This window comes from Dendropsophus ebraccatus, chromosome 9, assembly GCF_027789765.1.
Source record: "Dendropsophus ebraccatus isolate aDenEbr1 chromosome 9, aDenEbr1.pat, whole genome shotgun sequence".
Classification (NCBI taxonomy): domain Eukaryota; kingdom Metazoa; phylum Chordata; class Amphibia; order Anura; family Hylidae; genus Dendropsophus; species Dendropsophus ebraccatus.
In genome coordinates, this window is record NC_091462.1 from 34,006,681 (window position 1) to 34,029,532 (window position 22,852).

At 42.3% G+C, this 22,852-nt stretch overlaps 1 protein-coding gene across 4 annotated transcripts in view; it reads left to right on the forward strand.

Moving 5' to 3' along the window:
- The window catches only part of RAPGEF4 (Rap guanine nucleotide exchange factor 4), a 239,326-nt gene that overhangs the window by 28,543 nt on the left and 187,931 nt on the right, over positions 1–22,852 (forward strand). For all 4 annotated transcript variants that reach the window (XM_069982933.1, XM_069982935.1, XM_069982937.1 and 1 more), the window contains exon 4: positions 2,002–2,148. In XM_069982933.1, coding sequence (XP_069839034.1) covers positions 2,002–2,148 — 147 coding nt within the window. The remainder of the gene's footprint in view (positions 1–2,001; positions 2,149–22,852) is intronic.

Here is a 22,852-nt window from a genome sequence, read left to right on the forward strand (position 1 = left end):
AGCCAAGTCTGCAAATAAACAAAATGGTTTTTTTATAACTATTTTGTTATCTCGCTTAATGAAGTAGCCTCTATGCTCCACTAGGTGGCGGTACACCGTCACTTTCCATGGTTCTTCACTGCCTCATCTATTCACCAGAGCAGAAGTGATTGTACTTATTCCATGACATAAAATGAACTTCATCTAAACATTATTTTCCATTTGCCGCTTACTTTCGGATCCCTCATTATGGTAATTAGAGGTTGCGTAATACTTCGTAAACCTTTGTTATTTAATGACATTGGACTCACGGACAGACAGCGAATTGTAATATAGAACAATATAGTTTTTCATATAGTAAACTGATTTATGGCAGATTTGATCATATAGTGATAATATACAAAATGCATTTAGTTTTTATAGGGTTTATATGTATATTACATTAGTTACGGTACCTCCCTGCTGCTTTCTATTCTCATATATGTGAAAATCCATGTTACTCCATCCTGTGTACAGTAATGATTGACTATGAACCTGAAGGACCTATTCGCCTATTCCAGGCCTTGCATGTACACTGCTAGACATGATCCCTTCCCATGTTCCTATGTAATAGGGGATATGTGGATGACGAATGGTGACATCAAGACAGTATAAAGCTGTCATATCCAGGATACAGTATATTGATATAAATAGCTCTTCCTGCCTTTACATGGCCCTTCACTTTTTTTTCTTCTGTTCCTCATGCAAACTATGTGCTCTTTAGTCTTGATTAGCCTTACTTCCTCTCTGGTGTACACCCTATGAGGACTTCCTGTTCCTGCTGTACACTCTAGTCAGGAATTGAGCCAACTCTTTAAGGCCCCATGTACAGTGCAACATCTATTTGTTTTGTGGAAAACTTAAAAAATAATTCCGAACAAAATCTAGCTTTTATTTAATCATATCTAATATAAGCAATGATGGATGTGCTGCAGAATTGTAGAACTGTGAGTGTGCAGGAGATCTAAACATCATGAGGATTAGCCTTATTGTCATTCATGCCACTTATTTTCACGTTTTTTTCTGTGGAAATTTTCTGGTTGCATATGACTGGCGCTGGGTAATCTGCAGAGGGGGCCGATTGTTGTCTGATTTAATGCAGATTTCGTATGAGGAATAGCATAGAGTTTAATCTTAGTGTCCATGTATGCAGTCACAATTCTTCATGCATCAGAGCTGAAATCTTATAGCAAAGTTTTAGGAATGTATAGCGCACCTGGCAGAGAAATCAGTTGGTGCCAGAAAGTGCCAGAGATTTGTAATTTACTTCTGTAAAAAAATACAGTCTTCCAGTACTTATCAGCTGCTGTATGACCTACAGGAAGTGGTTTAGTCTTTCCAGCTTGGAGAGCAGAAGAGGTTTTCTATGGGAATTTGCTACCACTCTGACAGTTCCTGACATGGACAGAGGTGTCAGTGGAGAGCACTATGTCAGACTAGAAAGAATACACCACTTCCTGCAGGGCATAGTACTGGAAGACTTGAGATTTTTAAATAGAAGTAAATTACAAATCTCTGGCACCTTCTGACACCAATTGATCTGAAAGATTTTTTTTTTGCTGGAGTTCCCCTTTAAAAGGACTTTTTGAAAGAGTAATATTAGCAGCATCACAGCAATGCTTATTGATTAAAGAAGTGCTCCAAAATCAACTGTTGTCAGAAAGTTATATAGATTTGTAATTTACTTCCCATACTTATTAGCTGCTGTATGTCCTGCAGAAAATGTTGTTATATTTTTAGTCTGACACAGTGCTCTCTGCTGACATCTCTGGCCGAGACAGGAACTTTGTCTCTGTTTTCTATGAATCCCCATAGGAAACCTCTCCTGCTCTGGACAGTTCCTGTCTCGGACAGAGATGTCAGCAGAGAGCACTGTGTCAGACTGAAAATAAAACAACATTTCCTGCAGGACATACAGCAGCTAATAAGTATGGCCTCTGTCTCCCTGAGTGTTTCGATAACCACTTTCCACTTTTACTCTAGGATGCAGTCATCATCTGCACGCTGGGGGTCGGTACTGCTTTTGGAGAGTCAATACTGGATAACACACCCCGCCATGCCACCATTGTTACCAGGGAATTCAGTGAACTCTTACGGATTGAACAGAAGGACTTTAAAGCACTATGGGAGGTAGGTACTTTGGATTTGCGGCTTATAATAACTTTCCCCCCATATTTACATGTCATCATTGGACAGGTTTACTGACGTTTGCCAAAAGGGAAAACACTTTACAGAATTATGGAAATTCATTTGACAATTTCCATATTGAGACGGCAAATGTGACATATGAAAAGCTGTAAATAACAAATGGAGCTGCGGAAAGTAACAGTTGCGGGAAGATGCCAGATCGCAGTACGGAAAGCTTTCTGTCTGCTTCAGCTGCGGAGACATATGTAATGTTTGGAAATGGATCCTATCTGAGGAAAGTGTCTGTCGTGTTCTATCAGCGGCAGACTGGCAGACTTGTAATTCAATAAGGATCTGATGTCCGGGATGTTTAGATGGAAAGAGACCAAAGATGTTGGGATCCTGCAGCAATGTAACATTTACCTAATAAACACAGGAGTGTAAAACCTTAATATATTGGACCTTTAAATGTTTGAGATTTAAAGGGATTCTGTCACATTGAGAACACAGTCCAATCTGGGGGCAGTATGTCATAGCGCAGGAATAGCTGAGCAGATTGATATATAGTTTGTGGGAAATGTTCCGGCATAACTTGTTATTTATTCCTAGAAATCTCAACTCAAGCAGTCATGTGGGCGGTCCTACGCAGTGACTGACAGCCATCTGTATATGAGACCGCCCACATGACTACTTGAGCAGAGATTTACAGGAATAACTGACAGGTTATCCCAGAACTTTTCCCATAAAGCTATATATCCATCTGCTCAGCTCCTCCTGCTCTATAACATGATAGAATGAAACTTTACGAACTATGTATGAGCTATGATTATGTTTGCTTTTCTAAAATGGACCTAGAATGGAGACAATAGATAAAGCTTGTTCTGGTACTTTAAAACAATACAGCCAACTTTTATATTCTTGAATTTTGACACTCCCCCGCTATATATAGCGATCTCAGCATGTCTCAGCAGTGAGACCTGCTGTGATCAATAACTTTTCACATGCCTGATGACAGGTACTCTTTAATGACAGTGCCCATTTAGAAGAGTTATCCAGCAATAGAAAAACATGGCCACTTTTTTTCACAGACAACACGGCTCTTGTCTCAAGTTTGTGTGCAGGTTTTACAACTCAGTTCCATTGAAGTGAATGGAGCTTATCTGCAAACCACACCTGAACTAGAAATGCTGTCTCCGGAAGAAAGTGGCCATGTTTTTCTAATGCTGGATAATCCCTCTAAGCTTTGTTTGCTGGTTAGCGTTATGTAAATGAGAGACCTGGAGTCACTGGGGCGTTACACAGGCAGCTTTAGTTATCTCTTCTCCCTGCTGCAAGCACACCTCCTGACTTATGATTGACATAATTGGCTGTCAGTCATCAGACAGGAGATGTGCTTGCAGCAGGGGAAGAAAGATGACTCCAGCTGTGTAACAATCCAATGACTCCTAGTTCTTCATTTTTACATACAGCTAACCTGGCTACAAAGGACAGGCTTTCTATTGCACAGACAGTCCATTAATTTTACTTTGGGGCATGGAACAGAACGCTTTACTGTACATTATAGCTGATATAGCTGATTATAGCAAATTATTAGTTTATTTTTGGGAATTCTTCATTGTAAAATGCAACCAACCCTTTAAAGAAGACAGACATTCATTTTTGGGGGTCTGCAGACAATTTATGACTTCTCGGCATGCATCTTGAATATATATATATATATATATATATATATATATATATATATATATATATATGTACAATAGTCCCATGGTTCAGTTCTACTACCAAAACTACTGTGGTCAAGACCTGCGTAACTTGGGTCATCAGAAAAATAGTGACAACCCCAGCAAATAGGAGGATACAGAGAACTAAAAAATGTGTGATCAGCCGGATAGGGTGAAGATTTCAGGGCAGCGTTCACATGGCTCCTGTATATATCGGGGATGTGCAGCTAGTGGGCTTGTTACTCAGTCAGTAATTTATACATGATTGGACAGCTTGCAGTACTGGAACAAGTTCCCGTGACCACACTCCACTCTCAAGACCTATACTGGAGCTTGAAAGCCGCTGAAAGGCATAATGGAGCTGGCAAAGCATCTCAGGTCAGAGATTACTGAAATATTTATATGATGAGTGGACAGTTTAGGACGGTCCATAGTGCGGTATGACAATACCCTGTGACATATAGATAGTAGGAGCATGGTGAAGCCCTGTCTCCTATACGTGACATATAGAGATGTCCTGTGGGGTCACCTTTGGGAAAATAAAGGTTCGAAGGAAAATAGACAAAAAATATGAATGTTACCTCCTATTTAGTTGTAGTGCACAAGATGTAGGGCAAGAAACACAGCCTGGCGTACTGTGTTATTTCTGGCATAGCCTTGGCAGCAACTGTCTAGAAATATCTTGTCAAAAGGATGCTGACAGACAAAAAAAGATGCATTAAGTTAGAGGAGGCGAGTTGACTCTATAGAATTACGTGTTAAGAGCCGGAAAATGCGGTTTTGCTAGTTATATTTAAGTGCACACAGTCACGGATTAGGGCAAATATATTATTTAGTAGGATAGTCGCTTTATGTGTTACTTTGTACTTAAAAATCCATTGGACTAGACTAACGACAAGGCAGACTAAGCGGTTGGTTTGTCTAGTAGAAGTTCTTTTCCCAAGTCTTTTAAAAAATTCTGATTACTAAGGGCCCCATTACACTATTACATGGAGCGATAATTGGCCGAATCCTTTTGATTGATATAGAGATCGATCAGCCGATGAAACAATCGATTGATTGTTTCTTTAGGTCCTGACCTAAAATTATCGGGCTTCGGGCGCGGATCGCTATGGGTAATAGCAATGCATGGCCAACGGCTGATGATTGTAGTATGAAATAATAAAATATTAACTCACCTTACCACTTTCCCCGGTGTGCTCTGAGGACTTCCCCGGTGTCTGCAGCTCTGCCTTCTCCACACTAACTGGCCACCAGCCGCTCAGCCAAACACCGGCTGAGGCAGCCCGCCGGCCGCTCAGCCAGTCATTGGCTGTGGCCTGTTTCGGCCTGTGAGTGGCTGAGCGGCCGGCGACCTGTTTCGGCCTGTGATTGGCTGAGAAGCCTATCAGTGCAGAGAAGGCAGAGCTGCAGACACCAGGGAAGGCCTTTAAGGACACCGGGGGAGGCCCCCAGGACACCAGGGAACATGGAGTGCACGGATGGTCCGATAGTCGGCCCGTCTAATTGCACAGTAAATGAGCGCTGATCTAGCAGTATCAGTATTTGTAGCCTAAACCAGTAGGGTATCCCATACAAGAAAAAATTATAATGTCTGTTACCAAAAAATACTCAAGTGTAAACGGAACTTCACATAGTCAAATCAAATGGGCACTGACATGAAGAAAGAGATCAAATGTTAGCGATAGAAGTGCGGTCAGTCTGTGTTGTGGATAGTAATATTATTTTTTAGGATTTTATATACTCTCTTAGCAGATAAAAGAGGATGTGAAATTCATAGCTGGATGCAATGTGCACTAAGATACTAAAAAGCCCTCACATGTGACATTTTATACACAGTCCCTGGGCATTTCATATGTCATTGGCTTGTTGTAAATACTGTAGTGAGCTTTTTCAGCAGTCTGTGCTTTATTTGTTGTCACAGAGCCTGTGGTGAATAGCGGCCACTATTATTTAATGTCAAGAGGCTGGTCTCCTCCGACGTCCCATGTCAGCCTAGCTAGTCAAAACGCTGTTTTCTAGTAAGGACTCCCAGCTGCGGACACAGCACTGCCTACTATAATAAACTCATCCAACCCGAGCAAGAAAGCATGAGAAGCCCAAACAAAGGTCATGAGCTAGGTTACCAGTATCCATGGTGTACTGCTGTCCTCCCCCTCATGGTCCTATTATATGGAGTGATTATCGTTCAATTTGAGTGATTATTTGCTCCTGTAAATACAGCTAATGATCAAGCATTCGTCGCTGGTCGTTTGGTGATATATTTTAGTTCGTTTTGTCTAAACAGTCTGTACTGTGTAAAAGCAAAAACGATCAGTTGAATGATGATCAAACGATTGTAAAAACGAGATCTTGCAACGATTTATCTGCTCATCTAAAAGACAAACGCTGGAAAAATAAAATCGTTGCTTTGAAGTCGCTAAATAATCGCTTAAGCGATTTATCGATCCGTCTAAAAGGACTTCAAATTCTCTTCAAATTCTTTTCAAATTCTCAATGTTACTGTAGAAGCCATAGTGGCCCAGGGCTCCTAGACAGCCGCAGTACTCACTTTGAAAAGTTTTGTAAAACAGTTAACAGAGACACAGTCTGTTCACTGTATATGTGGGTACTGAATAGCTGATTGGCAGGGGTGCCTGGTGTCCTACAAATGAATGGAGCTGCATTTCTGAGGTCAGCACTCCCATCCTTCTTTATAGGACTTCTTTGAGAAATATTTAAAAGAGAGAGAATGATTGGAGAGCTTGCCAGGCACAAGCAGTGCTCTCTGTTCAATGGGGGTAGAGATGAGTGCAACTCAAGCATGCTCAAGCCATATTGTTCAGCATTTGAATACCAGTGGCTAAAGAAGTTGGATGCAGCCCTAGGGGGTCTGAGAAAACATGGATACAGCCTATGGCATACGTTTGGGAGGCATTTCTTTTTGTGTTGTAAAGATCAATGGGGGGTTCCAGTGGTCAGCCCCCCACCAATCCGCTAGTTATCTCTTAAACTGTAAGTAAAAACTAGTTTTCCAAAATGAAAATACCCCTTTTAAAAGTCCATTGTTGGTGTCTCTTTAGGAGCACAACCTTCATCTACACCACCAGTTGGTTTTCATGACCAGTCCAAGAACTGGACTAAACAGAAGCAAATAAGAATGAAAAGCTTCTCTAAATCAGAGCCAGCTGCTGAGCGGCCACAATACGTCAATTGCTAGAATAGAACAGTAGGGTAGAGCCTAATGTATGATACAAACTAAAACTTCTTCCAGCTCAGTCAATTCCCCCAACCAAAGAGCCTTTGGGGGAAATCTTACCTTAAAACGCCTAACAGACCACATACTAGAAGCCATGATGTTTTGTCAAACCTTACTGTTAGGAATATGACTTTGCGCTCCTCGGTCCATGCTGGGCGGTCGAGGAAGCGCTGAGTTTGTCTGTGTTTACTCTGTCTGAATTGTGTTGTATTTGCCAGCCACACCCGCTTTTCCTGGCAGACTCCTGGCAGTGCAGGGGTTACTGCTCTGCTTGATCTTCTTAGCTGAACTTGCTGCTGGCATCAGGGCTGGTCCAATCATCTGCTGGACCCAGTCTCTGATCCAAGATAAAAAGCAGCAAGTTTCTCCCTTCCCTGCTGACTATTAGAGTTCACTCGCCTGCTCAGCTCCCTGTTTAGTTACTCTGATATCTGTATTCTGGACCTTCTGCATCTGACATCGACTATTCTCCTGTTTGCTGTTTTTGTACTTCGCCGCCCGACTGTTGCTGACCTGGTTTGTCTGACACCTGACTCCGTGGTTGTCCGGGCCGTTTAGGGCCGTCCGTGGCAATTAGGCAGGGTCAGTGGGTGGGGTCAGCTCAGGGCTCACTGTACGTGTCTTTTCAGACTGCCTTTGCCATACTGACCATAACACTTACTGACTAGATTGATTAAGGAGATGGGACTTTACATCAAGATCTACAGACCCTGAACTGGTGTGCCCAGATCTCAACACCAAATCTGAGCTATGTCAACAAAAGGAAGATGCTCTAGAAAATCATGTTGAATAGAATTTTTTTCAGAGTTACTGGTCTTTAGAGCAGAAGGCCTGACAAGTGTGTGGACTGCTGGATAAAGACACTGTTTTTGGAGGCCAACTTCTCCCCTGCTTTTGCCTAAGGACTAGAGATGAGCGAACCTGGAGCATGCTCGAGTCCATCCGAACCCGAACTTTCGGCATTTGATTAGCGGTGGCTGCTGAAGTTGGATAAAGCCCTAAGGCTATGTGAAAAACATGGATATAGTCATTGGCTGTATCCATGTTTTCCAGACAACCTTAGAGCTTTATCCAAGTTCAGCAGACCCAGCTAATCAAATGCCGAACGATCGGGTTCGGATGGACTCGAACCCGAACCCGATTCGCTCATCTCTACTAAGGACCTGTAGTCTCTCAGCATGCCCAACCACATCCACTAGTAGCTAGACTACTTAATTGTAAGGACAGATGAAAAAATCTTACATCATCATAAGAATGCCATGGCTTTTGAACGTTATATTACATACATTTTTGATATTGGACATTTTGTAACACAATGCATCAGAGTGTCCAATCCTCTTCATTTGGTGCATAGGCTGTGGCCTACCAATATCTCTCCAACATAAGAGCACTCCATCGTAGACTTGCTCGTGTAAAGCTTCCAAGCTTTATTCATTAAAACATCAGCAAATGTTTCGACTCAGCAAAGCTTAAAAAAGACTCACGATGGATTTGAAATGTTGCTGCTGATGTTTGGTGAATAAAGCTTGGGAACTTGTTAATAGCACATCTACAATTGCGGCTTTTCTATAACTCTAAGTTACTAAGTCTCTGTAGTGTGATTTTATAACCCCATGATGTCATCTATAAAAACCACGGGAACCATAATTATAATCTCTTGCTTTAACAATCTGTAAACTGTCATTGTCTTTTTGTCTGGTAATTTACCTTTTACCATCTTCGTAATAACAGAGCTAAAAGTCCTTTCCTGGAACATTATAGGCACTAAAAACCCACAGAAAAGATTAATTGTGTCCTACATCAGACAACTTCATCCAAAAATAGATTGCTTAGCACAAGAGATGGGCAAACTTCAGCATGTTCGTGTTCATCTGAACCCAAACCCTCGCCATTTCATTATCATTGGTTGCAACCCAAGGGAGTCCTGGAAAACAAGGATACAGCCTATGGCCTAGGGCTGTATCCATTATTTTCCTGGCAGTCCAAAGACCCTATTACATTAAACCATTATCAGCATTCACACTGAGCAAAAGAGAAAAAATTCCGAGTGGAACCCCGCCGCGGACTCCGCTGGGAATCCTGCCTGCTTCAGTGTGTCTATGGGATGCCTCGTACTTCTTCCCTCTCCGCTCAAAGAATTGACGAGGGAAAAGGTTAGGGAAGCTCTAGTTAGGACATGTATTGTATAGGAAGGCAACCAGTGGAGATGATCCTAAGGCCAACAGCCTACCTAACCAAACTGCCAACAGCATTGACCTGATCTAAGCCAACCACAGTGGAAACAAGTTTCCAGTAGTAGTCCATGAAAGCCACGTGGTTTCCACTTTGCTGACCCCATCCGGGTCAATGGCCATAAGAGAGTCTATGTGGTACAGATGATCAACCTCAGTGACCCATTCTGTGATTTAAGGGGGGCTTCAAATGCCTCAAAATTAGAGATCTGGGCCAAGAAGTGGTGTAACAGGCCTTTTATTACAAGTGAGAGATTGCCAGACAGTAGGGAAAGCAGAGCAATTTTTTGGATAGGCGTGATGTCAGTGGTGGTCACCTCAGATCTAAATAATTGTGTTCCAAAACGGCTTTAAAACTGGAAAGTCCCACCATATATGAATTGTAGAACTGACATCTGATCCACACTTCCAACAAAGATCTGCATAGCACTGGTGGAGCAGTTGGGGGCACCTATACCAGCTTGTTAGAATCTTAAAATTCTTTTACTTTTGCCTCACAAATGGTGGGCACAAAGCCTGTCTTGCATGTAATAGCATAGGCAACTAACAGCGAATGAGGGGGAAGCAAGCTTGTGTCCCCTAGAACATTGTGCCGTGTAATATGCCCTTTAATGTGGGGGAATTTTATACAACTCCCTGTAGACGTATGCACCACCACGTCTACGTACAACACTTCTGTGCCACGTGGCAATCAAAGGTCCCCTCTATTCAAGCTCATTAAAATAAGAACTTTTTACATCTCTCTGACCTCTCCATTGTCCTAAATGTTTGGCACAACCGAATGTTCAGGTGTCTTCTACAGAGAAGGGACAGCTTTGGTTGTGGCTCATCTCTCCCAGAGCAAGGTGATTAAAAAAAAAAACAACACACCCAACCCTTTTCTCCCCTCACTTCATCTGTCAGTTCTTTGTTAGCATAGATTTCAGAAGAAAATTTTAAAAGGAGGATATAATGTGGGGCAGAATAGATGGACCATGTGGTCTTTATCTGCTCCTAACTATATGGGCACCTTTAGGCCTTATTCACACTTTCTGCTGTGCAACCGGAATTACAGGCCGCACTATAGACGGCTGTATTCACACGTCCGCAATCCATGAACCCATTCAGTAGATTGTGGGTTCCTACTAGAACCTGCCCGTTTATCTTGTGTCTCGGGTTATGACCCTGTGAATGAGGTCATTCAAATGAATAGGTCCATAGTGCTGTTCACAATTACGGACTCCCTACAGAAAGTGTGAATCAGGAAGCGTAAAAATCCCTGTACAAGTTATAGAAGGGGACTCAGCTTTTTTTGACTAGTTCCTCAATTGTCTACTGTATGAGAAAAGGAACCGACGACTGCTCTGTTCTTTCTTTTGGCTAATCCTTTTCTCATGTAGTATTGTTGTATAATATTTTACTGTCATCTAAAAGAGAAAAAAACAAAACAAATCAAAATTCACAGTCAAACCCTGTAACAAAAAAAACCAAACAAACAAAAGAACAGTTTGGTCTCAAAATGCGTCATAATAAAGTCCAGTTGTCTTGTTATCTGGCGTCTTCTTTTAGAAATATGAGCCCAATGGCTCTTTCTTCTGCGTCCCGAAAGACAGAATATAAATTACATAGAACTATAACGAAGGCGGCTGACAAGAATCATCAAAGCAGAAGCTGCTGTTTTTTTTCTTTTTTCTTTTTTTTACTACAGAGACCTAGCGTCTGAGCAGCCGGCTTCCTTCCTCACTGGCCACACAAGTCTGAGCACTTTGGTCAGGAAGAATGTTAAAATTAGAAATCTTCGGTATTGTCACTAGAACTTCCTTTAAGGTATGACTGATAAGGTATGTGTCATGTAGCTGAGCAGGAAAAAGAGCTCGTGGTGGTCAAACAGTCATCTGTCATTGTCAGATAAAGATTATAGCACTGATAGCATGTAACCCCAAAGTGCAAAACCTAACACCTGGATGTAGGGGACCTATAACGTGAATGGCCCTGCTGCAGTGCACAGCGGTATACATCGGCATCTCTTTATACCTAGGATGGAATGGATTAACACAGTGTGAACCCAGTTTAGCCTGAACACAACCAAAGGATGGATGAAAGTGATATGTATTGGAGCCCACAATGTTGAGTAAGATGCTGCTTTTTCACAGAATAAAGTAGTGTAGGGAACCTACAAAATCATTGCGGGGTAAAAACAAAAACAAAAAAAATGCTCCAGAATTGTTATTTTATGAGCATTGCATCTATTTGCTAAAACAGATAGTTCACCTTTAAATTCTGTGTCCTCAGCTACAAAAAAAGATATTGCTAAAACCGAATGGGACCAAAGACAGGCTACAATGATGGCGGACGGTCTAAAGCATAATTTTTTTCCCAAATCAACTGGTTTCTAAAAGTCATATAGATTTGTAATTTACTTTTATTTAAAGATTTGGTCTACTATATATCAGCTGCTGTATGTCCTGCAGGAAGTGGTGTATTCTTTCCAGTCTGACACAGTGTTCTCTGCTGCCACCACTGTCCATGACAGGAACTGCCCAGAGCAGCAGCAACATGTTCCTTCTCAAATAATACTGCTGTTATATGTTGCTTCTTTCCTCTAAAGGCTTCATCTGCTATGGTGGCAACAACCGCAGCTATCTCTATAAACTAACACTTTCAATGAATGAGTATGTATCACTACACTACATGTCACGGTAGTTTTTTAATTGATTACATCAGAGACTTCAGGACGTCTTACACAGAGTCTTTTATCTTGTCGCATCCTAATGCAGCCAGGAGGAAGATCCATAGGCTTCTGTTTTATCTGCCCGCCTCTACTAGAACCTGACTTCTTTGGTTTCTTTGAAATGGGATCGCTCCTTCACACTCAGTAGACACAATAGATGAATTCATCCTCAACCTTTGAAGATATTTAATCAATCCGCAGTCCAATAAAGAACTTATCTTTTCCTTTTTCAATGTAGTTTTACTCAATAAAACTGTTTTTTTCTTTTCGCTCTGCTAAGAATTACTTCTACTATCTGTATTCAGCTCCAAAATGCGTCACCTCGGATGTAGTTATCAATTTATCAATGGTGAATTATACTAGACGACGCTCAAACACTTGCTAATATAGCCCATGAATATATCTAATTATTGTAAAAAGATTGAGATTAGGAACGGTGAGTTTAGCAGCTGATTCGGTGCCTTGGGGGGAACTTCTAGGCTGCTCAGGTTTTATCTCGACTTTCCCAATAACACGAGGAATAATTACCTCCATCTATTTAGATGCTGAGGAGCCCTTCTCTGTTAATGAGATACTTGGAGAGTGCTGATGGAATTATAAGTCCCGCTCTATAGCTGGGATAGGTTTTATTATATCAAGGATAGTGTTCAGTTTAGCCACAGTTTATCTAAGCTTTTTATATATTGGAGCGGTGAGGCTCTATCTCAGTTTTTCCTAACCTGTGGCTCTGCAATACCCATCATCAGTTTTGGACTGGGCTATCTGGGGCCCAACAAAAGAAATAATCCTGGGGACCCAGCAATGAAGAACCAGTGAGAAATGACATGTCAGTCAGTGTTTGTGCAGGTTCTGAAGCTGGGGACCCACCAGAAGATTCTCCAGTCCTCTGGTGGGCCAGTCCAACTCTGCCCATCATGAAGGGCATAGTGAGAGTTGTAGTTTTGCAACAGGTGAAGAATATTGATCTTGCTACTACATGTAAGTGGAAACATTTTGACAAAATTTCATAAGGACCTTGTGTTCTTTATTTAATTGATCACCAGAGGACCCCCTGCAGCCGCGTAGTTATCACTAAATAGTCATTAGAGAGTGCACAGAATGCTGGCAGTAAAGGCCTGACAGGAGAAGGGAGTGGTGAGTATTATCTTAACTGGTCTTAAGGCCTGAGTGGCCAGACATATACAGCATATATCAGTCAAACCTGAAGCAAGTTCTGAAGTTCTGAATCAAGTTAGATGCTGGATTAGGCCTGGCAGGAAAAGGGAGCGGTGAGTATCTTCTCAGCACGTCTTCAGCACTCATTGTCCTGGTATATATCGTATGCCTGATTGCTCTGCAAAACCTTAAGTGAGTTAGAAAGAATTTGGATCAGTTCTGAATTCATTAAGAAGCTGGAATAGGCCTTAAAGGAGAAGGGAGCAGGGAGTATCCTCTTAACTGGTCTTCAGGACTGAGTGTCCAGACATATACAGCATATGCCAGGTCGATCACTGAAACCTGAAGCAAGAAACAAAGAATTTGAATTAGTTCTTAATCAAGTAAGAAGATGCTGGTTTAGGCCTGACAGGGATTGGTGAGTATCTTCTCAACCAGTCTTGAGGACTTAGTGCCCTTGCATAAGCGACTTACAAAGAATTTGGATTAGTTTTGAATTGAATTAAGATGCTGGTATAGGCCTGATAGGAGTAGGGAGCAGTGAGTATCCTCTTAACAGGTCTTCAAGACTGAGCGTCCTGGCATATACCCTATACCTGGTAGTACAGTGAAACCTGAAGAAGTTCTGAATCAATTAAGATGGCAGTGTATGCCCGACATTAGAATAAAGCAATGATTATCTTCTCAACAGGTCTTCAGGGCCAAGTGGCCAGACGTATAGCACTTACCTGGTCACTCAGCGAAATCTAAAGCCAGTAAAAAGAATTTGGATTAGTTTTGAATTGTTGAATTGATTAGGGTATACAGCATATACCTGATTGTCAGTCATTTCAGATTTTGACAACAAAGAATTTGGATTAATTCATAATATATTAAGATGCCGGTCTAGGCCTGATAGGAGAAGGGAGCTGTAAGTATCTTCATAATAGGTCTTTGGGCCTCAGTGGCCAAACATACAGCAGCAACCTCGTCGCTCAGCAAAGCCTGAAGCCAGTTACATAGAATGTGGATTAGTTCTGAATCGATTGCCTCATCAATATTCATAGGATCATTTTAAAGATTAGGGACAGGAACCAATATAAGTAATGACAATTTCTGTAAGTCGCTCTACAATATATCAGTACTGTATAAAAGCTATTATTATTAGCTAAATAAACTATTATGTATGTTGGTCTTTTTTTCATTGACGCTGGTAGCCAGAATCCTGCTCCACACTGACGAGGGGCAAATACCCCAAAACAGCTGTCTGTGGATGGACGCCTAGCCTTGGTAACCCTTGTCTTATGTCGTTACACTCGCAACAGAGTTAGACTTTGACTTATAGTGGCCACCCTGGTGTTTCCCTATTTAGGCCCAATGCTCGCAACAGAGTGAGGTCCTTAGAGGGCTACGTATCAGGGTGGTTTGGTGTTCTCCCGACTGGGAGGCACCCCTTGGCAACGGGCTTCCTTCTCTGGAGAGAGGGATATCTGGCTCTTCACGTATCTTGAGACTCACAACTGAGGCTCCACGGACCTCTTCTTTGCATATTCAAATTTTGTAGGGGGCAATCAGTGGAGACTTTTAAATGAGTACTCCATTGGATTTTGTTCACTCATCTCCCCGAGCTCAGTGATTGTTGTGTTTTGTTAAACTATTATGTAACAAATTAAAGAGGAGGTTTCCCATAAAACCAGGTTCAAATAAGACCCAGAAATAGAGATGAGCGAAGCAAATCTGGCGATTCAGGATTCCCTGTGACTAGTAAAAATTTGCCCCCAAAAAATGGTGGCCGCACATGCTGTCTGCAGCATCACTGGGCGGGAGAAAGGGATTAACCATAATCCCTAGTGCCCGTCCAATCAGCTGCAGGCCCATCTGTGATGTCAGCACCTTCCCCTCTATATAAGGCAGCTCGGTTACGGAGGTGGCCAGTCGGCTGTGTGTGGAGGAGAGATACAGACATGGAGAGAAGGAGCGGCTGCACCTCATACCTATGGCTAACACTAATGCCTCTTGGCTACATTTAAAAAACAGCGCCAGGATGTTGGTATATAATTTGATCAAACCATATTGCCTCATGTACCACATGCAGGTCCCCTGGCTCACATGAGTCCCTACACTAAATCAACACTGTGTCGGTCAGTGACCGCCAACTAGAGATGAGCGAACCTGCCGGATTTCTGGTTCGTACAAGCCAGAAATCTCGGCATCTGACTCCCGCTGTCTGCCGGCTCCGTGCAGTGGGTGGATACAGTGTAAGGAACGCCTAGAAAACTGGGATACAGCCTATGGCATAGGCTGTATCCCAGTTTTCCAGCTGTCCCTTAGGCTGTATCCACCCGCTGCACGGAGCCAGCAGAGAGCGGGAGTCAGATGCCGAGATTTCTGGTTCGTACGAACCAGAAATCTGGCAGGTTCGCTCATCTCTACTGCCAACCATGCAAAGCGAGCGCAAGCAGGGAAGGGAGGAGAGAGCATGATCTCAGCCGGCAGTTAGAGCTGAGCAGGGAGAGACTAACAGAGCGATATAGGGACAAAGAGAAGAGGAATGGCGGAAATTGGATGACTGACTGGCTGATTGACATTTTTTTTCATTTTCCAATTTTTTACACTTCTTTTTTATTCTGATAAATAACATGCTTTAACAAATTCACCCTTCTGTAATAGTCCCAGTATTGTAGCTACTATAATTTTGGCTGTTTTAGTGAAATTCAGTAAGATTCGATTAGTATATCTTAACGAATGTTACCGAAATTTTGCGAGGCTAGCGAAACAAATTTCCGGCTTCTTTGCTCATCCCTACCCAGAACCTTTATTAACCTAATGTGATGTGTATTTGGTGGCCGATCATAGCTCTATATTACATGGAAGGTGACTATAAGAGTACACTCCATCATCTTGCTCACATGTTGTGATTCCTGAAGCAGGAAAAAGTCATTTTCTTTTTTTGGTTCAGGAGTTTTGTGTATCCCCACTGGTCATGGAGTGGATGTGTAAGTCTTTTTTATTTGGAGACAAGTGCATTAGATAGTGCTGAGCTGTGCGGGGGTAAGCTTCTGGGAGCTGTAAAGTCAATCTCTGACAGCCAGGTTTCCTCTGCTAGCTTCAGGGAAAGTGTGCTGTGACACGAGAGCAAAGCGGCAGGAAATGAAGTGACTGTAGGTGAGTCAAAGAGCTGGAGGAAATGTCATTCAGCTCGTGAACACACAACCCCCACACAACAACATTCAGCTACTTAGGTCTAATTAAGCATAATGCTATGAAGAGTGTAAATACTTTAGATACAGCTGTGACTGGTGGAGTCAGGAAACATGGGGGCGCTCCCCGGGTATGCTTCTGAGGATGAGAACACCAGGAACGTGTTGATTAGAGTAGGAAAAGCTCAGTACTAGGCCTTATGTTTATGACTGTATTACAGCTCGGTACAACCTCTCAGTTTACGTGGCCATCTCTTTCCAATTTATTTTTTTTTTTTATGCAAGATTTACATGGAATCCCACAAAAAAAAATCCAGAATTTTAATAATACAATGCTATATGGAGACTCATTCATTGCATGGAACCATACTCTGTGCCACTGTTCTGGTACTGTTCTCTACCATGAGTATGGACTCTTTGGGGGAGATTTATCAAACTAGTATAAAGTAGAATTGTCTTAGTTGCCCCTAGTAACCAATCAGATTCCACTTTTCATTCCTCACAGATTCTTTGAAAAATGAAAGGTGGAATCTGATTGGTTGCTAGGGGCAACTAAGACAATTCTACTTTACACCAGTTTGATAAATCTCCCCCTTTGTCTTTTAGGTATATATATGTAGCCTTATATTTGTGTTGGCCAACTTACTTTTTCTCTATGTACTTTTTACTCAACTTCATGTGCATGGTTAATATCATCTAGCGGGGTGTATAGAGGTTAAAAAACATGTCCGCTTCTTCCTGAAACAGCACCCCTCTTGTCTTAAGTTTGTGTGTGGAGTTTAGCTCTGTTTAAAGGAGAAGACCGGTGAAAATTTTTATTAAAATATTGTATTGCCCCCTAAAAGTTATACAAATCACCAATATACACTTATTACAAGAAATGCTTTTAAGAAGTGCTCTTTTCCCTGCAATTACTACTGCATCAAGGCTTCACTTCCTGGATAACATAGTGATGTCACTTCCTGGATAACATAGTGATGTCACTTCCTGGATAACATGGAGATGTCACTTCCTGGATAACATAGTGATGTCACTTCCTGGATAACATAGTGATGTCACTTCCTGGATAACATGGAGATGTCACTTCCTGGATAACATGGTGAATTTCACGACCCGACTCCCAGAGCTGTGCAGGCTGTGGCTGCTGGAGAGGATGATGGCAGGGGGATGCTTAGTGTCCCTCCAGTGCCCTGTGTCCCTCAGTGTCCCCCTGCCATCATCCTCTCCAGCAGCCACAGCCCGCACAGCTCTGGAGTCAGGGCGTGACATCACTATGTTATCCAGGAAGTGACATCACCATGTTATCCAGGAAGTGACATCACCATGTTATTCATGAAGTGACGTCGCCATGTTCTCCAGGTAGTGAGGCCTTGATGCAGTAGTAAGTGCAGGGAAAAAAGCACTTTATAAGCAATAAGTGTATATTGGTGATTTGTATAACTTTTGGGGGGCAATACAATACTTTAATAAAAATTTTCACCGGACTTCTCCTTTAATAGAAATGAATGGAGCTAAACTGTAATACCACATACAACCTGCTGTTTTTGCAAAAAAGTAATTTTTTTATTTATTTATTTTTTTGCTGGAATTGGCCACGCAAATGATCTGGCAATCGTTCGTGTGATGGAATACATGATTGATTAAAGTGACTTTGTACCCACAATCTGCCCCTCCGAACCGCTTCTACCATTTGATAGCTGCTTTTTTTTTCCAAGAGCTGGGGTTTGTTCGGTAGGTGATGCAGTTATTGTCCTAAAAAACAACTATTAAACTTACAGCCCTGTGTCAAATTGGCGTGGCCTAGAGTGTCTGTGCCGCCTCTCCAATCCTCCTCCTGACCTTCTTCACAATTGGGAACACCCCCGGCCAGGATCACTCCTAATCATCACTTGTCTGAACACTGCACATGTGCTGGAACATTAGGGCACATACGCAGTGTTCAGACATGTGATGGATAGGAAAGATCCTGCCCAGGGGCATTGCTAATGATAAAGAGGGCGAGGAGGAGAATGGAGAGGCGTCACAGACATGGGGTGCAGACACTGTAGGCCACACCAATTTTACACAGGGCTGTAAGTTTAAAAGTTGTTTTTTAGGACATAAAACTGCACCACCTGCCAAACGGACCGCAGGACAGATCTTAGATGAAAAGCAGCTATCTGACAGTACAAGCAGTTTGGGGGCCAGATTGTGAATACAGAGTCGCTTTAAAGGGGTAGTGCGGCGGTAAACAATTATTCACAGAATAACACACATTACAAAGTTATACAACCCACCCGTGTACCGGGAAGTGTGGTGCGCTATACATACCTGTCACGTGCCGACTCGTCTCCGATCTTCAGTCAGCGATGTCGTCTTCGGCCGAATCCCTCCGTCCGTCCTGAGTGTCGGCCGCCCTCTGCCAATCGCGGCCGAGCATCTGATGACGCTGAAGAGGGCGGCCGGCACTCAGGACGGACGGAGGGATTCGGCCCGGCCGTCCGAAGACGACATCGCTGACTGAAGATCGGAGACGAGTCGGCACGTGACAGGTATGTAAGCGCACCACACTTCTGGGTACACGGGTGGGGGTGGTGGGACACGGAGAAGGGGGCCATTCACAGACATAACATACATTACAAAGTTGTATAACTTTGTAATGTGTGTTATTCTGTGAATAATTGCTTACCGCCGCACTACCCCTTTAAGCCTTGTAAGGGATCTGCAAATGAGTGCCAATATCACTGATCAGTGCTTGTTCGCTGTCTAAGGTCAGGTCACGTAAAAGGGGCCTTAAAAAAATGTATGTGATTTTTTGCAGTTATTAGAGATGAAAGTAACGCGAGCATGCTCAAGTCTGATCATTCAGCATTTGAATACCGGTAGCAGAAGAAGTTGGATGGAGGATGCCTATGGCTGTACCCATGTTTTCCCGTACTCCCTAGGGCTGCATCTAACTTCTCCAGCCACCGGTAATAAAATATCAAACTATAGGACTTGAGCATGTTCAAGTTGCGCTCATCTCTCATAGCATAGTGGATTCTACTTTTAAATAAAAAAAAAACTGCAGATTTTATAAAGGCCAGAAATACTGACCCCAAAAAATGGCAGTTTTTTAAGTAAACATGTAATAAAAACACATATTCCTATTTATGCAGCCATAAAATTACTGTGTCTGGACAAGCAGCCATTTTACTATCAAATCCAATCGATATTATTATTGGGGTAGAATATAGTTAGTATAAAAAAATACAATAAGTGTGAGCAAAATTTCAAGCAATTCCAACTTGTAAAGGATGTTACATAAGAGGCCTCTTGGTTGTCATTCCTCCGTGGTCGCCTTTTTCCAGCTCTTCCATGCGGATGTGAATGTTTGTTAGTATATTTCGCTTATGTCGGCCCCATTATGACAGATTGGTATATTAATCTTTCTCCGGGGACGTTATTAGCGAGTCTGCTCACAATTCAGGGAGTTTCCCAGCTCCAAATATAGTCCGCCGAGCCTTCCTGACACTGCTGAAAAAATAACACATCCTCTAAATACACACTGCCCTGTGATTCATCGATAACGGTTTCTACTAATAACTTGAGGCTTGATCATTTTTCGGGTAATCCGCTTCCAAGTTGGAAATACTACAATGGAATTACCTGGGTAAAAGTAAAAAGGCCTTGGCCGTGTGATCAAATGCAGCAGGACAGAGACAGAGTGGTGTTGCCAAGAAGATTTTTAATGAGGTCAAAATATAATATACACACTCTGATCTACCATAACAATCTCCACAAACGGCATTGATTGACCCGTCTAGACTGACCCCCCCCCCCTCTACAATAAGGGGTGGGGGTGTTAGGTGACAGCATACACAAAGCCAGGTATCCTGCACGTTTTCTGTGCACAACCTAAAAAGCAGCAGATTGGAAGCCATGATATATCTGTAGTGAGTAGTCTAAACGGTGTATAAGAGTTGAGATCTGCCTATAGTACCCAGGTTCTCCCCCTTCCCCCTCCAAAGACTTGCTTGGCTTGTAACATGTTCCCTGAGCTGCTACAGAAGGTACTGGCTGGTGTTTCAAAGTGGGAGATGGTTTAGCAGGGAGATGGAAGATGCTTGATAACGGGAGAAGAAAGAATTTTTGTCTAATAAGATATATTATAAAGTTTCATATATCCACTTGCACAGTTGATCAATGCAAACTCACTCTTTACGATAAGTTGGTGAGTCTAGTTAACAGGTGTCAAATTCAGCTGTTGTTAAACTACAATTCTCATCATGCCTGGACATCTTAAGCTAAACCTTTGCCTGTCCAGGCATGATGGGAATTGTAGTCGTGCAGCGGCTGGAGGGTCACTTAATTGACACCTGTGGTCTAGTTTATAGTGTTGTGGTACCCTTGCTATGGTATGTCTTGATTGATTTATCCAGTGTCGGACTGGCCCACCAGAGGATTGGAGGATCCTCCGGTGGGCCACCAGCTTTAGAATCTGTACTAACACTGTCTGACATGTCGTTTTTCTCTGGTTCTTCATTGGTGGGCCCCCAGGATTATTTCCTCAGGTGGGCCCCAGATACTCCAGTCCGACACTGGATTTATGTACTAGTCATGTGGAAAACCTATATGAATGGCTATATCCACACATGCCGTGGAACAGTGCTTCTCAATTCCAGTCCTCATGGCCACCAACAGGTCATGTTTTGAGGACTTCCTTGGTATTTCACAGGTGATATACTGTAATTATACTCACAGGTGTTCTTTGTATGGGATATCCTTAAAACATGACCTGTTGGAGGGCCATGAGAACGGGAATTGGGAAGCACTGCTGTAGAAATTAGTTATGGGTATTATGCTGCAAAAGAAGTGGCAAAGAACATGTGCAATCTATGCCTATGGTTTTCAATGAGAATTTGCACCACAGTTCACACTGTGAATTGGGATGTGTATTTTGTTGCACTTATTCTGGGCATGTTTCCATGTAATACACATCAGGGATAGATGCAGGACATTGAATAAGGCTAAGGGGCATCCATGACATGTTGTTTTACACATTGTTTACACATAGGAAACAGAAAAATTGGCAAGTGTATGGATCTTAGCAACTTTGATCATATTGTGATAGCTAGAATATCTCCAATTACCATTCTACTTCTCTGCATCTGCACTTGTTTATTTTGTGTTATGTTTTATTATAGAGTAGTAATATGCATGGTCACATGACCCTCCATTTGCAGCCATCTTGTGGGAAGGAGTTCAGTGTGGACAGTATGCCCGGTCGGCCGAACAAGGGGCAGAACATCACAGATATGCATTATGGAGCACAGCTATAGTAATGTATGTATTAGTAAGTGCCCTGTCTGGATTGTTGTACATAAGTAAGAAGTGGTCCTCCCTTTAAGGTTGGAGGGGGGGGGGGGGGTAGATACAATCTTGTTTCCTTTCCCTGTATTAGGCTTCTATACCACTTTGTATTTCGGAGGGATTTCCTTGATAGCTACATAGATAAGCTTGGGAGCAGTACTAAGGGGGGGGGGGGGGGACTGGCTTCCTCCACTACTATGAGCTCTTCCTGTCTGAAATCTCTTACTATATGGATGATGAGTGTTCAGGAAGCTGGTGGTGCTACCTCAGTTCCTCTGTAAGGGTCCACAAATAACTGAGAGCACATCTGAAAAGACATAGATACAGCACATGGATACGGGTGTGTCTATTAGAATAACAAGTGGTTAGGCTTTTTATACTGGATGCAATGAAAGATACTCATTCCAGTTCTTAGGTTTTTTTACATCTCAGGAGCTAATGATACACAATTCTGATAATGTGACTACTTAGAACATTTATCTGCTGTATATACAGTAGTACAACTAAATACTGTATTCTTCTGTCAATGGCTACATCATAAAGCTAAATTGTACGTGTATGCTGTAAGTGTTAAAGCGGTATTCCAGTCAAACGTAATTTTTCATATGCTGCTGTCCATGGTGAGACTAACAATTCATTCCATACTTATCTATTATCTAGTCAGTCTCCTTTCCACAATTCTGAGCTGCTGCTTTCTGCTGAAGACACAAAAAACTGGGTGTGAGCTTTTCTGTCCATCTTCCTTACCTCCCCCCTCCCTTCTGAGACAGCTCATGTAAACAAGTCCCTGGCAGGCTGTATCTGCAACTTTTTTAGCTTATTTGTACTACTGGGAGGGTTAGACATAGGGCAAGTTGCTAATGAACTCACTGTGATTAACCCTCCTGGCGTTACAAAGTGCCTTGGTCCAGTACTGTTATTCATGCTCCCCCTTTTAATAATAGCACACAGGAAAGCTGGGGTGACAGTATTATTTTAAGGGGATGTTGTAGGTTTTCATTGTAGACTTGTTTCCTCCCTGATTTTAGTTGCAGACCCCTTTTTTGTAAGTTTAGGGAACACAGATATATATATATATATATATATATATATATATATATATATATATATATATAATTGGAAGATGTTGATGATGAAAC